The following is a 16,395-nucleotide window of genomic DNA, read 5'->3' on the forward strand; positions in this document are numbered from 1 at the left end:
TGTGTAAAAGGTATGCAGCTAAGGTCTGGCGACTAAGTAAGGTCAGGGAAGGTGAGGTGTTTTGAGAAGTTGAGATATGGGGGACTCGGGAGAGTTTTCGGGGTTCAAAGGATTTCATGGAGGTCTGGAATTGGGAGGGGGGGGATTGCAGAGGGGAGGGGAAGAGGGGGAGTAACTACCTAGGTAATAGGTATGCAACCAAGGCACCAAATCCCAAGCTACCTTATAAGTTAGGTACGGATATGCAAGGAAGGTAAGGTCGGGTACGATGGTGAGGTAAGGTACCTTAGCTGCTCGCTACGGTGGAGGGGCGCAGCGGCGGTTGCGAAAAGTCCATGGCCAGAATTGCCATGTGCTCCGTTTCCATTTTGCAGTTTCCCATCTTTGCCCAGGTCCCTGCGTGCCTGCTTCCGCTTCCCCTTCCCTTTTTCTCCCCAGCTTGCTATGCTCTACTATTACACCTCTGCATCCCGGCCAAGCTGTTCTGTCCCTGCCAAATTTTTATATGGTGACGACTTGATCTATTTCATCTCCTTTCCTGCATTGCACTTTGGTGCGCCTCGCCCTCTCAAGGCTCAACCTTTTTTTTCCCTCTTCTTTCCCCCACTCCCAGTCTCTTCGTCCATTCCACTTCATCCCATTTCATTTCCCCCGTCCGACGCAGCTTCTGATCATCTCTCGCATTCCCGCGACCCTGCGACTCTGGCCAGACCGCGACTTGATCTCACGCTCCGCGTGCCGACCTGACGGAACCCAATCCAGCCCTCTGCTTTGCGTCTCACGGCAGCCGAGACAAGGACCCCATCCACGGGCACTCCATCTCACCGCTGCACACGCACACACATATACTCGACCTGGCCTTCTATCTCGACCCTTGACTCAAAGATCAACTTGCTCACTCCCTCAAGTACTCGCGCCGTGTACTGCTAGGTACTGCTGCCGCTACCATACTCTCGCTCTCCATTTGCGCCGCTCCGATCCAGACAGGCATTGTCAGGCTCTGTACTGATTCGCAGCAGTCCATCCGGTCTTATTATTAATTGCTACGAGACCCCGTCGCTTGGAAGCATTTCATAGAGAAACCACCACCACACCCGTCGACCTTGACCACTTACCGTCCTGTTGTTTCTCTACTCCTTCGTTCTGTTGCATCGGCCGCACGCACTCTGACATCGTCTTCGGTTCTCTTTCTTTGGCACGCATTTCGACAATTAGACGTTTTAGCTAAAGAGACATGCAAGGCTAAGCGCACTCCTCGACGCACAAAGCCCCGTATCAGCTTGCGCCTTACCTTCCATCTTGATCTACTTGGGTTCTAGGCCTCTCCGGATCACCAGGTCCTGCTCCCCGCATCTGCTCATCCCCATACGATCCACGACATAGACAGTCGAGCTCACTCTCCCGCCTTCGCAGCTCGTCGCCGTCGCCGTCGTCGTCGTCGCACGTCCAGTGCTGTTTTTGTCAGTGGCTTTGCCCCAAGTTTGGACCTCGCTCCAGCTACAGGCGCAACCATCTTATCGCACTTTGAGTTGCCAACAGATCCAGCCGACTATCAGTGCCGCCGCACACTGGCCGCGAGGTGACCGCATTCTACCCCCGGGAACCCTTCCCACGCATCGGTATCAAACCATCCCCCCCAAATCGCCAATGCCTTTGTTAGAAGCCGTCGGGGCCAGTATCGGAACAGTACCGCAACCATGTCTCACGGACCACCTCAACCTCCCCCGAACAATGTCTTCGGCTATGGGCCCCAAGACGCCTACTCTGCCTTTGAAGCTGTTCGTCCCGCCCGCTTTCCTTGCTCCTCTCGATCTGATAATTCACTTTCCCTCGACCGCCTCGCTTACCTCTCCCCTCCACCCCCTCCGACCTCCGACCCGCCTTTCCCCCCGGCGCATTGCTTATAGGAACCCTCCATACAACTCGCTATAGACCGCTCCCAACAACGCGCTGACGCAATGCAGATGGCCGAAGCCGACCCCAACATCATGTCTTCTCTCCTGGACTCGACAGTCTACGGAAGCTTTGACGCCATGTCAATGAGCGTCGACAATCCCAACGACGACAACGCCATGTCCTCCTTCAACTTTGTCGGCAACACTCCAATGCCGGACGGTCTCGCCGATGATACACCTTCCATGAACAACAATTATTCGAATAATGGCGACGATGCTTCCAGCGTGGTTGGTGGGGGCCCTCTGCCCTCGGGCGGCTTCAACTCTCAGGCTTTGCAGCAGGCCGGAAGCACCCTCACCGAATTTACAAAGAGACGCAACTGGCCTGCAAAGGTCGTCGAAGAGCTGAAGGATTTCCTCCATATACTCGACGCCAATGGTCGCATACGCTTCGTTTCGCCCAGCATTCTAAACCTCACAGGTTACGCCGCCGACGAAATCACCGACACTTTCCTCAAGGAACTCGTCCACCCCGACGACGTGGGTGTCTTCGTCGCCGAGTTGAACGAATCTATAGCATCAGGAAACCCGCTGCGCTTGTTCTTCAGGCTAAAGAAAAAGGACGGTAAATACGCTATTTTTGAGTCGGTTGGTCACGCCCACATCGCCGCTTCCAAGTTTGCACCGAACCCACACAATCAATCGCCCTTTTGCCAGGCCGTTTTCATGATGTCGCGCCCGTACCCAACCAAGAACGCAGGCCTGCTGGACTCGTTTCTAGAACACAAGATCGAGAATGAACGTTTGAGGAGGCGCATTGCTGAGCTGCGCAAGGAGGAAGAGATGGAAAACGAGGAGTCACAGAAGCAGTGGCTACAAAGCCAGGAAGGCAGGTCAGACGTAACACCATCGGAAACCACGATGGCATCTGCCCCCAGCGCCATATCTCGGGGCGGTGACGGGGGCGACAGGTCATCGGCCCTCAACGTTGCGCTTACACGCGAGGCCCTGGAGGGTGTTGCGGGAAGTCGCCCGGATTCATTGAAGGACAAGATGGCCAGATACGAAGGGAATTCGCACACTGATACTATTGAGATGTTGACGGGATTGAGATACATTGAGGGCGAGAGGAGTCGCGGCATCACGACGGGAAACGCGAGTCCAACCTTGGTCAAGGGCGACGCGGGCATCGCGATTCCACAAGATCGAGACCCTCGGACAGGGGACAAGAAAAAGAAGCTCAAGACTTCGGAGGAATACGTCTGCACGGACTGTGGTAAGCTCCGACTTAGAGTCCGCTCGGCATGGCGAGTTGCAGGCCGGCTAACGATGATGATCTGATTAGGGACCCTGGATTCTCCGGAATGGCGCAAAGGCCCGAGTGGACCCAAAACGCTATGCAACGCGTGTGGCCTCAGATGGGCCAAGAAGGAAAAGAAGAATCGGCATGGCAATAACAGCACCCACCACTCAGGATCGTTGCAAGTCGAGCATGGCGGAGGCTGAGTTTTAATGAATCACCACTGGCGCATTGGTCGGCAAGTGCCCAAGAGGGCTGCCTTGGGTGCTTGGGCGTGGTAATTCCATGTGCACCGGAGTTGGCGTCTGGAAGACGGCATGGCGTAGGTTATCACTTTGACAGACATGCAACTGTTTGCCATGTTTCCAGCTGTGTTTTTTCCGCAGCAACCGAGATACCTGAAGACGATTAGGTCATGGGACGCACAGAAGGCGTAGTCTTGGCAAGATCAATTTTGAACAGCAAAGTCTATTCCAAGCCATGTTGCTTCAATTGACGGGGGATCCGTCGGGTCGGGCGAGGCAGTTGCAGTTGATGTCCGCGGCGGCTCGGGCGGGACCTACCGGTCGTGCGGTCCTGGTGGTCAACAGACGATCACAGCACCAGCTAGGAGCTGTAGCTTGTCCGTCGGCAGGCGGCAGTCATTGTACGTGATATTTCTCGGCGAATGCGCGATTTGCATACGGATACAGATGACACCTCGGCCACAGCTGGCCGGTCCCGGCGGGTGTCTGCCGGCAGATGCAGGGTGAACTTTGAAGAGTTGGGCTGCCACGCTCGGGATTTGTTTTGATTACCTTTCTGAGCATTCTGTACTCTGCCGGCTCTCGACTTGAAGTCCCCTCATTCACGCGTCCATGGCCATGCTGTCGACTGGGCTGGTGTTGGCACATGTGAGCCTAGAGGTTTCCTGAAACATGCTGTTTGCCCTGGAGCTCTGCAAATAGCTGGGCAGGCTTTGCTCTTGCATGGAAGTGAGAACTCAGGCCATCCCAGCGCAGATGGATAGCAGCGACGACTTTTGAAGCAAGAGGGGTGTGCAGAGCTTGCTTCTGCGGGTGCAATCCGGGCACTACCTTAGAGGGGCTGGGCTGCCTCATCAAGGGGTTCTCGCAGATAGGACCCCGCTGTAGGTGCGGATCAGCTGTGGAGGGGTCCAGCACCTTAGGTACCTGGCAGGTCGTGAGGGGCTACTTCAGGGTCCAACTGACGGACACTCGGCCACGCGTGCCAAGGCACCGCTCAGGAAGCCCAGAGACCTCACCTCACGAAGTCGTCTGGTCCCGTTCTCCGCGACTGTTTATACCCTACTGAGCTGCGTCATTTGGGGCACTACCGGCATGTGTACTTTGGAGACGGGGCTTGTGGTCCCTCTACCCATGGACAGCTAGCTCGCCCCATACATGTGTGGTCTAGTCGAGTGGCTTGCGCTGCTCAGGTTGTTGATTGTGGCTGTGAACCGGGAGGCCTATCCGATCAAATCAACCGTCTGCCACAAACAATTGGATGCCATTCGATTCTGATTCGACGTCGTTTTGGCATGCATGGCCAGCTCAGGGCTCCTGAGACAATTGATCGCCCGCTGGTGATGCGGAGACGTGGCTCTGCAATCTATTTACAAGAGCTATCAACCTGGAACTTCTTCACTCCTCGTCTGCGTTGTCTTTCCCTTATTCTTCTCTCTTTCTTCATCTCTCTCGCAAGAATAAGCGTCTCCATTCTGTAAACCCCACCATTACATCATCATCATCATCATCACCATCATCATCGTCGTCGTCAAGAAGCAACAACAAGACTTCTCTTCTTCACAATGGACAAGCTCATGAACGCCGCGCAGGAGTACCTCAGCAAGGACGACGATAAGCCCAAGCAGCACCAGCAACAGGGCTACGGTATGTGCTTCTTTCGACAAGCTTTCTTACCCCTCTGTTGAACTACCCCGCTGTCCCTTGCTCCTTTACCCCGCTCCTGCCCCTGAACATCTCAAGATTGTGAATAGGTGGAAAAGAAGCTTCAACTGATAGGAAGCCTTCACTGAAATTTAGGCCAGCCCCTTGCCGGTGGCGACAGAAGTTTTCTTGTTGCTGAACTCATTTCAGACCAATCGGCCCGAGGTTTCCTTCAAAGGGATTCCATTTACTTAATTTGATTCTTTTTTTCCCAAGATGGATGGAGTTGAAGGGTGGCTTGCTAATCATTGCCCGCGCGTGTTATTGTAAAACAGAGTCCCACGGAGGCAACTACCCCGCAGGCGCTGGAGCCTTTGCTGACGACGACGACGACGAAGACGACTACCGCCACGCTGCAAACCAAGCCTCGCGCCATGCGGGATCACACGGCGATACGGACCTCTTCTCGAGCGTGCTCGGCGCCTTGACGCAGAAGAAGGGGCAGTTGAGGAACGAGGATATCGATGAGGATGGTGCGTTGATTTCTTTGTCTCCTGAGCACCACCCTCCTCCTCTCGCTCTCGGAGCTTTCTTGCACCTGAAGATGGTACCAAGAGGGTATCGGGGAAAGAGGGAGAAGTAATTCATCACATTGGATACCAGTGCTGATTCGTAGTTCTCGCCGCAGAGGCCGTCGACAAACATAAGAAATACTTTGGCGACGATGACGACGGCGAAAAGGCCGACGACAAGGGCCTCGGTGCCGCAGCCGCGATGCAGGCCCTCAAGATGTTTTCCAGCGGACAGACGGGCGGGCAGAAGCAGTCCCAGGGCGGGTTTGCCGGTCTCGCAATGGCCGAGGCCAGTCGGGTGCGTCTCCTCCACTCTTTCTCCCCAGTGGTCTTTCTTCCCCATGAACAAAACCCCCCCTGCCTTTCCCCGGGGAAAACGAGAAGTATAGTTCCATGGAACTCACTAACACATTCTCACATTCCAATAGCTTTTTGACCAGCGCCAGTCCCAGGGCAAGGTCGCTGACGGCACAAGCAAGGAGTCGGCTATCCAACAGGCGGGCGAGATGGCGCTCAAGATGTACTTCAAGAGCCAGGGGCAGCAACAGGGCGGTATCATGGGCTTGGCGTCCAAGTTTATGAATTAAAGAGATTGGGAAGTTAGGTACGTAGACATGAGAAACGAGACAATGGGTCGTGTGCATGCGCGCCTAGTTACGATCAGGAATGAGAGGATGCGATTGGGGAAGAGTTTTCCCTTGTTTGCTCCGTGTTTGGCCATGAGCATGTGAATTCAGACCAGAAGCACTTAGACACTATTACGTTGCTTTGCGATACTTTGACAAGGACCACACGATGCTCTCTCTTTTTGGTAGTGCTCCTTTCCCTCAGATATTCTTCTTCGCCTCGAGACCGCCGTTCTTGGCAACCTCGACGACGTCCACCCACCCCTCGGGCCTCTGCCTCCCCTCCTTGATCAGGTACGTCTCAGCCTCCTTGGCCCAGTCGAGCAGCTGCTCCTCGCATCCCCACTCGGCCATGGCCATCAATCCAATGGGGATCTTGCCCTCGCCCTGCACGGCATCGACGTAGCCCACGGGCGCCGAGACGGCGGGACACCCGCTGACGTTGGCGACATACACATAACTCATGTTGGCGATGGTGGTATTCGCGTCCGACACGCCGTAGGCATCGTCGCCGGGCTGGCGGGGCCAGCCGGGGAGCGGTGTGGTGGGCGTGACAACGAGCATGCCCGGGTTCTGCTCGTACAGCCAGGCGATGTGCTTCATGAGGAGGTCGCGGAGCTGGGCGTACTTCATGTAGTCGCCGGCGGGGGTCTGCGTGCCGACGGACATTGTGATCTTGTTGGCATGGTTGATGATGGACTGCCACTGGTTCGGATCCGGGTGGCGGTGGCGGGCGAGGTCTTGCATCTCGGTGACGCAGGTTGCCGAGTGCATGAGCTGGATCTCGCGGAGGTACGGGATGCGGATGGGGATGACGGTGTAGCCCAGGGATTTGAAGTGGTCTACGGCGCGGCGGCAGATTGTCGCGACGGCAGGGTCTGCGCGGGACCACCATGCTTCATCGATGGCGATGACTTTGGGAGAAGGCGACGAAGGGGAGGGCGGGATCGACGGGGTATAGAGACCCTGGATGGGATCGTCCGGGTTGGGGCGGGACATGAGGCGGTAGGCGATGGTGAGGTCGGCGACAGTGGCGGCGAGGGGGCCGACGACGCAGACGGACGAGTTCATTGCCATTGTGCGGTGGTGGGAGGGTTTCAGGCCGTAGACGGAGTTGAAGGAGCTCGGGATGCGGATGGAGCCGCCGGCGTCGGTGCCGACTGCAATGGGGACTATGCCGGCGCCGAGGGCGGAGCCGGCTCCGGAGGATGAGCCGCCCGGGTAGTAGGATTTGTTGTGCCAGTTTGTGGGTGTTCCCCATCGGGGCTACCGCCAGAGGTTAGTCAGTTAAATATTGTTTGCGGAGGTTGCCCTCTCTTGAGAAACAGTCCTTTACTCACATTGCAGCCATTGGTGTCTGCGGAAATCCTCACGGTCAGCTTTCTCCTTCTCATCATTAGGATGCAGAGGAAGACGTACCTCCTCCCAGCTCATGCATGGCGTTCTTTCCCAAGACGATGGCTCCGGCGGCCTCGAGCTGCTGGACGGGCCATATCGTCTTGTCGGCGGCCTTGAACCACGGCAAGTCGGGGCGGTACTGCATGCCGTTATGGCTGACATAGCCCTTGACATTGCAGTCGTCCTTGACGCCGATGGGGACACCGTCCAGGGGTCCCAGGGGTTTCCCTTGCTTCCACCGCTCGGTGGAAGCGCGGGCGGCGTCGATGGCGAGGTCCTCGCGGCCGTGGGATGCCACCCAGGCGTTGGCGTAGGGTCCCGTTTCGGGCGGGGGGTGGCCCTCGGCGCGGCGGATCAGGGGCAGCAGAGACTGGACAACGTCCAGCGGGGTGACGGCGCCGGAGGCGTAGAGGGCGTGGTAGTCTGCGCTGGAGAGGTAGCGACCTGGTTGGTCTAGTGGTGCCGGGGTGGTCAGATCCTTGGTGAGCGGGAGGGTTTCCGGGTGAGATCCCGTCTCGGAGAGGACGAGGACGTCGGGCTGGTGGTGAGTGTTAGCGGCACGAAATACGGTTTGTGAGTTGATGTTTGAGCTTGGCGGGGGAACGGGTTTGAGACTTGGGACAGACCTGGAAGCGGTATCTGTAATCGACGAGGCCAGGCAGGTCTCTGATGGAGCCAAATTTGGCGTTGCGCCAGAAGAAGCGCTGGATAACGCCGGAGTTCGCGAGTCTGTGTGGAACGGATTAGCTCACGAGCGCTGGTTCGATGAGAGGATGTGAGTTAGTCTCAAGACGTACGCTGTTGCACCCGCAACAAGAGGCCAGCCGCGGAGGACCGGGTTCTGGTCTTCCTTCTGGGTCTCCGTATTCCCTTGGGCCGGCCCCTCACGGGCGCCAGGGTAATTGGCATATTTACGGTTCGGAGCCATGGTTTTGATTGTCAGTATGTAAACTTGAGCTTCAGAGAGGATTGCGGTGTCCAAACGTCGACGGACGTGGTTGACAAGGACCCCGAGGCAGTTGGTTTGGGATGGCGTCGTCTACTGGACCAGCCGGCGTATTATGAAGGAAGAGGGAATTAACGAGGCTCTACGAGCAAATCGAAGCAGAGAAGAAAAAAAAGGGACTGAGAAACGGCTCGAAAATTGGATAGCAACAGTATCAGAAGCCGTTGGGAGGGACGTTGGGGGCCTTTTTTTTTTTTTTTTTGGGAGAGGTCAAGCTCGGCTGGGAGTGTTTAAAGTTTCAGCGGGGGTTCAGTTACTTGAAGAAGAACGGAGGGAGCTGGGAGCTTTGGCCTTGATCCGCTTCTTCGAACGGACACTCGGACAATTTTTGGAGGCTGAGAGTGAGCAGGGTTGAAACGAAACGAAACGAACAAGCGGAGGGGAGCTAAGTATTGCTGTGTTTCTTTTCCTCCTAATCGCTACGGGCCAAGGTAGGAAGGAGGTGTGGTGGACTCCCTTGCGTTCGCTCGTCTTACCTCAGATATCTGTGGTTCGGTGATGGTGTACCAGGTGCTGCTGATTGATTGGGAGAGGGGGAGGGGGGGGAATCCGTCAAACATCGAACCTACGGGAAAACCTTTCACTTTCGGGACTCGCGCGGGAGCTCGGATCAGCGCTGTGCTTTTGGGGTGGGCAGGCTCTCCTCTCTGATAGTGGTTCCAACTTCCCAGCAGTTGAAAGCCCCGTTTTCTCAGGAGTTCTTGGGGCTAACTCGCGAAAGGTACCGAATGTCGACCGACCTTCCCTACCCCCATCGTAGGCACTTGCAGACGTCACGGCAGCTTCGTGCCTCGGCATCCCTCGCCGAGTTCCAGTCCCAAGGGCCGGCGGACTGCTGATCTCGTGCTACACCTCCACCGGGGTTTCATACGTTAGCGTAATACTTACTAACAAACTTTACTAACATTAATAACAACCCTATAAAATCGTAATATTTAAATTTATAAAAAAATAATATAATAAAATAAAAATAAGTATCTTTTTTTATTTTATAATAATATTTAATTTAATTTTAATTATTATAAAATTAATAAAGAAAATAGAAAAATATATATAAATAAAAGGTTCGGTATTTAAAAAAAAATATCGGCTTTTAAATTTAAAAGTATTATTTTTAGATTAGTTATAGAAATTAAGTAAAGAAGATAGAATTAGTACTTATAGTGGACCCTCCTTGTCAATTCACTGCGCTAACGTATGAAACCCCGGTGGAGGTGTAGAGACATTCCTGTCGAGGGTCGGTGTTGCTATTGGCTGCGCTGAGGCGCAGTCCAATTGACTTCTCTCATTCGCTGGCCAACCAGACCCGCCGGGATCTGAAGCACATCACGTACACGGTACGGATAGGTATACGACGTGAGATCGTGAAATGCCCTATGTCATTTAGCCGAGGACTGAGCTCATAGACATCGAAACTGCCTACCTACTACAACTGTCTGCCAGAGTGGTCCGAGTTTTTGCAGGATTGCTCTCCGTCTGTTTTTGTTTCTGCCAGTACGGATACGAGAGACACAAACGAGCGGTCTGGGGCCTGGGTTCCTCACCTCTTCCTTATCGGAGTGGTCAGCACCACCTCGGGCAGGTACCCAAGGTGCTTGCGGATAGGTATCCGTAACTTACGGATACCTAAGCACCTAAAGTAGGTACCCCAATTATTCCTGTATCGATAAGAAAGACAAGGCCTCGCTCGGGGCCTGCAGCGTCGCAGTCGCGTCGGGGCCGCCCCCACACCAATGGAAGGTCAAAGCTCGCTCAAGAGCCAAGACACCTCGGGCGCACGCGACCTGAAGAAAGTCGTTGGCGCTATCGAATCCATCCGTACGGGATTGGGTTTTCTCTCCGTCGAAAAAGAAAGGTCACTTTCCATTCCGCATGCAGGGTTGTGTTCCGAGATTTACGGATATATATTCATATCCACTCATGTTATACGTAGACTGTCCATAAACGCCTTGATTCGCAAGGGTCGTTGAGAAATAGACAGCAACGATCAAAAGCGCCGTCGCATCCTGTCCGCAAACTTAGCATAGGATCCCATGATTTGCACATTCCACGACCGCACGATCGATCGCCCAGCCAAGGGACGCTAAGGGGAGCATCAAGCCACTATGTTTTGGCACATTACCCCGCCATCCCGCCACGGCAAAGCTAACAGGATGCCGTTGAGAAATGTTTCCAGAAAACTGAGCTTCACATGCACTTTCGAATTGGCGAGGCATGGACAAGGCTGTCATGCTTCTCCACATCTCGAATCGAGTCTATGCAGGGTCCATCAATGCCGCCCACGATTTTTCCACGCGGTTCCTCACACGATTGCTCACGGCATAAACGGCCATCATCATGTCAACGGTAGGTAACGAGGAAAGGAGCCATTCCTATTTTTGACTCTGTACTTCTACACACGGCCGCGCTGTCCCGTGGGAAGCAGCTGTTCCTGGCCAGATGCCCATTTCGCTCGCTCGGAACCAAGACGCCGTTCCTCGATCGGAAATTTTCCTCCAAGAAGCCCGCAGGCCCAAGGCTCTTCCCAATCCTATGTCCATGCCGTTTCCCACGGCTGCCAAACGAGTGTTTCCCCCATGTTTCCTGAGGAGCGTCATGCCAGAGAGAGAAAGAGGGGAAAAAATGAAATACAAGAAAAAAAAAATCCCAAACGCCAGGCCAATCCGAGTCCGTAAAAACGAAGGAAGTGAAATCCTTTTTTCTTTTCTTCTTGCTCATCTGCCCATGTCCGGAAATTCGTCTGAATGCTGGTCATAATCGTGGGTTGTTGAGAGCGTAACAAATGTTCAAAGTGCCCTGGCCTCTGCAAGGGCATCTGGTGGTGTCGTAAAAAGAGGCGGTGCGGTTGTGTTGATGGGTAGTTTTGAGGGGGGTATATGATGGGAAGTAAAATGCAATAGGACAAGGTCTGCTTGCCCTTTGTCGCGATGAAAGGATCTGTCTCAATCATGCTAAGAGTTGCGTGCACAATCACCATGTTTTGTGATGCTATGAGAGAATTGTGAACAGGCAATGGCCCTGGGGATGGGCCCGGACAAAGGGTGAAGACGGGCAGTGCAGGCAAAAGTGCCTCACTTGTTTCTTTCGACAAACCCTTTATTTCTTGGCCATGTTGTTGTGAAGTCGCAGAATTCTAGTCCGGAACCAAAGGACGAAGCTCGTCCAGGCACCCTGCGTCTTGCGCTTGGCAGTCTGGGAGCGGCGGGGTCCTTCGAGTATCAGCTCATCAGCAACAGGCGCTTGGCCCTGGTCGGTGCTCTCGTAGTTGCGGCTGGCGAATCCAACATCGCCCTGAGCTCCCATGGCCAGCTTCTCGGCATCAGGGCCGGTCTTCTTGCGGCTGATGGAGGGGCGGATGATGTCGCTTGAGCTGTTGCGGGTGCTGTGAGAGAAACTCTGCTTTCGGGCGGCCTCCTTTGCCTCTCGCTTGAGCATCTGCTGCTGCTCACGCTCATGGCGCTGGGCCTCTTTGATATCAGCACGCTCTCGCTTGCGCATGTCCTCCTTGTCTCGCTTCTCACTCTTGAGGCGCTCCTTCTCCTCCCAGCGACGACGCTCCTGTCTGATACGTTCCTGGTGATAGTTGGAGTCAAGCTCAGAACGAGAGCGAAGGCGGAAGCCCTCGAGGGAGGTGCGAAGGGGTGACATGGCAGTGACTGATGTTGAGGGTGAGGCTGAGGATAGAGGTGAAAGCACAGGTGCTGTGCTGGGCGCAGCGGACTCTGACAGCCTGCCTGCTGGGATGTTGATATCTGAGTGACTAGATACGTGGACTAGTCGAGATGATGTGTTGTTTGAATTTGTACGACTGGTGTTGATGCGCAATGATGGAGGGCTAGTTTGGTTGTTGATATCGGATAAAGAGGAAGTCCGGCTTGCCAGTGAAGGTCGCCTGGGGTAAGAGGTAGAAGAGGGATTGCTGGTGATGGGGATGGAAGAAGACGCGGGCGCGTGGTAATTGCTGCGATGATGTAAATACTGATGATCCAGCAGATCGTCGTCGTCTTCTGTTATCGTCGGGGAGTAGTCGCGGGGAGCAGGTACACTGGCCGATATGTTGGTATTGCTGTTGCTGTTGCTGTTGGCGTGTTCGATGCTGGTGAGTGAATTGGCGTACGAGAGGGGCGGTGATGAGGTGCGTGGTGTCTGCTGGAAAGGGTGGACGAAGCTGCCGTTTCGCTGGCCACTGCCGCTTGTAGCAACACTGACGTGGGAGGTGCCGCTGGTCGACCGGGCGTGGGAGAATTTGCTCCTGCCGTTGTTGATACTGCCACTGTGGTGGAGTTCCGTAGCCGAAATGCTGAAGCTGACGTCCCTTCCTCCAAAAGAACCTTCCCTCTCTCGCCCCAGGCTGCTACCTCCCAAGCTGCTCCCATAGTTGCCAAACATCGTCTGCTGCTCATCCCAACCACGATCCAGATCCAGCGAGTTCTTTTCCGAGTGCGACAGCTTTTTGAGTATCGGCTTCACCACCGGTTTGCTCCGCGACTTGGACAATTTGCCCGAGACGGCACCGGCCGTCACATCAGTGTACGAAGTCATCGTGGCGGACCGTCTACAGGCAGGCTGCATGCACAGATGTTCTCCTTTGGTCTTCGTCCTTTCCTACGCTCTACTGGTGGCAGCGTACCGCTCTTTTGCTTGCAGTCGCGTGCTGCCTGTCGATTGCGGCGGCGGCTTGGCGGATCAAGCTTTTCTCTTGATCAATGGGTGATGGCGATGGCAGACTGCCAGACCAGGACGAGTCCTCCACCATGCAGGCCGGGGCCGCAGACCGCACCCCAGTCTCAGAGACGACTCTCTTTACAGCGACTATGATCACCGGACGCGATGCATGGATCGGGCAATGGAGATACGCAATGGCGACGAAGGCGGCGGCAGCGGCGACAACGGCTGCTGTGGTTCGATGCCAAAGACGACGCGTGGTGTCTGGTAGTGACAGTGAGCAACTTTAAATCCACCGAGACGAAGAAGCGGCAGTCATGTCATCCAACATACGGTGAGAGTTGGACCCAGATGGGAGGGGGAGCGAGATGAGCGGCGCCGGGGGGGGTTATCAAATGGGCGAGATGAAAGGTGGGAGCGACAGGCTGACGCAGCGGAAAGGGCGGAGTCCCCAGGCGGATGGGATGGGATGGAACGGGATAGGATGAGCAATGGAGAAGAGTGTGTGGCGGTCGTCTCGGCCTGCCTCACCTTGTCGTTTTCAGCAGACACTGCCTGCGCAGAACTGATTCAGCGACTGCAAAGCCAAGAAGAGGTCGGCTCAACCCGAGTGCGAGGCCAAGAGCAACTTTCGTCGCCGTCGCCGTTATCGTCGTCGTCACTCTCTTTGCCTGCTGCTACTGCGTCGTTGTCGTGCTGCAAATGGCAGTGCCCCTGGGCAGTGGACGACAACCTACTCCAGCGGAGAAACAGGAAAAGGGAAGGGAAAAACTGAATGGGGAAACGAGACACAAGGCACCCCAAGCAGTTAGTTGTACAAGGGCCAACACCGACCGTCCGCATCGGCACCAGGAAACAGCGAGCCCAGGCCACCGCCAAAAAGTGCGCCGAGTATCCGCAACCCGCTTGGCTACGCCTGAATCAGCCTCATTCCTTTCCCAACTGACATGGAGCACGTGGGGGAGACCAAGAAATGCGCCCGGAGAAGGATCGAGGGCACCGAGCTGGAGCGCGAGACTTTGACATGGAGGAAGGAGGGGTTACCCTTCTAAAGCGGAAGCAGTGGTGTGGCGTCTTTTGGAACCTTCAGGCCGCCGAGTTTTAAGGTTGCGGGCTCTCAGGACAGGCCCAGACGGCTCAGCGTTCCATACGTTGCTCTCGGGATGTATTGCCTCAGGGCGCGGCCGAGTTGAGTTTCTTTCCGCTCTATCTCGGGCTGGCTGGCTGGGTTGGGTTTGTTTACAACAAGGTGGATATGTTTTGTTGATGTTGCGGCTTTTTCCCAGGGTCTGTCCCCGAACAGGTGCTACCGGTGAGGTGAGAGAAAAGGCGGGTTCGTGGGCCTCAGGTGACCGAATGAGAGGCCTGGAGAGCCGAGACTGGAGATTGGAGATTCAGAACTAATGAAAATTATCTGGGTCCGGTCCCGGGGTCAACGGGGTGGAATAGACGGGGAGTTGACGTCGGCGAAGGCGAAGAAGCAGGGCAAAGCGAAGCCGTACAAGCGATGGTGTGAAGGGGGGCTTGCGAATCTGCGGCCACCGCGCAGAGAACTACGGTAGAGAGCACGGCACTGGCATTAGTGGTGTTCTCGTGGGCAGACTGGCAAGGGCAGTGGCAGTGGCATTGGCATGGGCTGCCTCTGCTGAGCTCCAACTCAACCCCGAGCGCGGTCGAAAGAGAACGTGACCTACATATCCGTACACGAACAAGACTATCCGCCCAGTTTCCGGGCGCACTGCCGCACACAAGTGCGCGCGCAAACACAACAGTACTGCGTCTAGCAATCCCACGTTACCTTACGCCCAGCTAAGGTCGAAGCAGGAATGGAACAGCGGCACCAAATAACGGTCAGAGATTGATGGGATGAGATGGGATGGACGCCGTGGGTGAAGGACGAGAGACCCAGTCTCCCCGTCGACGGCCTTGCTCTACAGTGACGGTACCAAACGGCTTCTCGCGCACACTGGCACAACCTTGCACCAGCAATGGAGGCTAGTGTGAGAGACAGACACACGGCGGTTGGCAGATCACCCTCACCTTGTCCTGCTTTGGGTCAGTCTCATCTAAGCACCCAATTCGCCGATTGCAATTTCCTTTTTTTTTTTTTTTTTTTTTTCCCTCCCCGCGCGGCGAAACCAGACAAGAAGAAGCTTCCAGGAATATCTGTTTGCGGATGCAAGGCATAGCAGCCCCGGCCACGGAGGGAACAAGACGAGCAGAAAACAATGTCCGTCAAAGAAGATGCTGCGAGACACAGGCCGTCTGGGACGCAGGTCGACGGTCGACCCCATCGTTCTCGAATTGAAACAGAGCTGCATCAAGCTAAAAGCCTTCGGTCTGCAAATGAAAACGCTCCAGATCCCACGTCCCGGCGCATCCCCAGCCCCCTCCCCATGCGCCTGTCCACTCACCGTCTGCAGCCCATTCCTAGTCGGGTTTGCGGTTCATGGGATGTCCTCCACATGCGAACGAGGGCCAGGAGGAGGAACGGGGCAGAGTGCTGGCTCCGGCAAATCACCCTCACCGTCACTCACTCACCTTCACCCACCACTTGCAAACACCAGAGTCTGATGAATCAACATGAATCTCCGGCCCGAATGCCAGGCTCACCCACCCCCACAATCCTTCATCCTTCAAAGACGCCGCTTGCTCTTCCCCAATCACCCTCACCAAGTGGCTTGCCGTACTGTGTTGCGCGACAAAACTTGCCTCGCATGCTTATCATATCTGCTGTCTACACCGATGGTCGCCAGGCCAAAGTCAAAAGTTTAGAATTGGTCTCCTCTCGAGTCTGGATTCAATCCAGCACCCCATGCCTTGCTAATTGCCAGAGGCACTTCCCTGACATGGCACACTTTCGAGAGGCATCCGATCATGATGACGAGCCTCGGGCCGCCTGATGGCAGCATACATTTTCGCCCAGGACTTGGCCAGAATGCACCCAGAAAATAGCTGCATCTGTCATCACCAGTGACGATTGAGGAGCCTGCGTGCGTCTCGCTATCTCTCGATATCTCGATATGTGGGCTGGGTCATTGATA

At 55.2% G+C, this 16,395-nt stretch overlaps 6 protein-coding genes across 6 annotated transcripts; 4 read left to right on the forward strand and 2 right to left on the reverse strand.

Moving 5' to 3' along the window:
- Nucleotides 1-1,697: 1,697 nt before the first annotated feature.
- CORC01_07264 (GATA zinc finger) lies at nucleotides 1,698-3,401 on the forward strand (the record flags this gene model as incomplete). Its single annotated transcript, XM_022618901.1, has 3 exons — nucleotides 1,698-1,778; nucleotides 1,965-3,171; nucleotides 3,241-3,401. The coding sequence occupies 3 exons, from the start codon at nucleotides 1,698-1,700 to the stop codon at nucleotides 3,399-3,401; spliced, it is 1,449 nt and encodes a 482-aa protein (XP_022474635.1).
- A 1,604-nt stretch (nucleotides 3,402-5,005) lies between these two features.
- Nucleotides 5,006-6,243, forward strand: CORC01_07265 (uncharacterized protein; the record flags this gene model as incomplete). Its single annotated transcript, XM_022618902.1, has 4 exons — nucleotides 5,006-5,087; nucleotides 5,420-5,617; nucleotides 5,761-5,954; nucleotides 6,085-6,243. 4 exons carry the CDS (start codon nucleotides 5,006-5,008, stop codon nucleotides 6,241-6,243), a joined length of 633 nt encoding a protein of 210 aa, XP_022474636.1.
- Nucleotides 6,244-6,483: 240 nt separating this feature from the next.
- Nucleotides 6,484-8,608, reverse strand: CORC01_07266 (amidase; the record flags this gene model as incomplete). The annotated part of the gene is made up of 5 exons (XM_022618903.1): nucleotides 6,484-7,548; nucleotides 7,623-7,639; nucleotides 7,702-8,218; nucleotides 8,307-8,409; nucleotides 8,478-8,608. 5 exons carry the CDS (start codon nucleotides 8,606-8,608, stop codon nucleotides 6,484-6,486), a joined length of 1,833 nt encoding a protein of 610 aa, XP_022474637.1.
- A 3,174-nt stretch (nucleotides 8,609-11,782) lies between these two features.
- Nucleotides 11,783-13,228, reverse strand: CORC01_07267 (uncharacterized protein; the record flags this gene model as incomplete). The annotated part of the gene is made up of 1 exon (XM_022618904.1): nucleotides 11,783-13,228. One exon carries the CDS (start codon nucleotides 13,226-13,228, stop codon nucleotides 11,783-11,785), a length of 1,446 nt encoding a protein of 481 aa, XP_022474638.1.
- Nucleotides 13,229-13,392: 164 nt separating this feature from the next.
- On the forward strand, nucleotides 13,393-13,641 carry CORC01_07268 (uncharacterized protein; the record flags this gene model as incomplete). Its single annotated transcript, XM_022618905.1, has 1 exon — nucleotides 13,393-13,641. One exon carries the CDS (start codon nucleotides 13,393-13,395, stop codon nucleotides 13,639-13,641), a length of 249 nt encoding a protein of 82 aa, XP_022474639.1.
- A 485-nt stretch (nucleotides 13,642-14,126) lies between these two features.
- CORC01_07269 (uncharacterized protein) lies at nucleotides 14,127-14,297 on the forward strand (the record flags this gene model as incomplete). The annotated part of the gene is made up of 1 exon (XM_022618906.1): nucleotides 14,127-14,297. The coding sequence occupies one exon, from the start codon at nucleotides 14,127-14,129 to the stop codon at nucleotides 14,295-14,297; it is 171 nt and encodes a 56-aa protein (XP_022474640.1).
- Between the last annotated feature and the right edge of the window lie 2,098 nt (nucleotides 14,298-16,395).

The sequence above is a fragment of the Colletotrichum orchidophilum genome (assembly GCF_001831195.1).
Source record: "Colletotrichum orchidophilum strain IMI 309357 chromosome Unknown Scaffold_57.1, whole genome shotgun sequence".
Classification (NCBI taxonomy): Eukaryota; Fungi; Ascomycota; class Sordariomycetes; order Glomerellales; family Glomerellaceae; genus Colletotrichum; species Colletotrichum orchidophilum.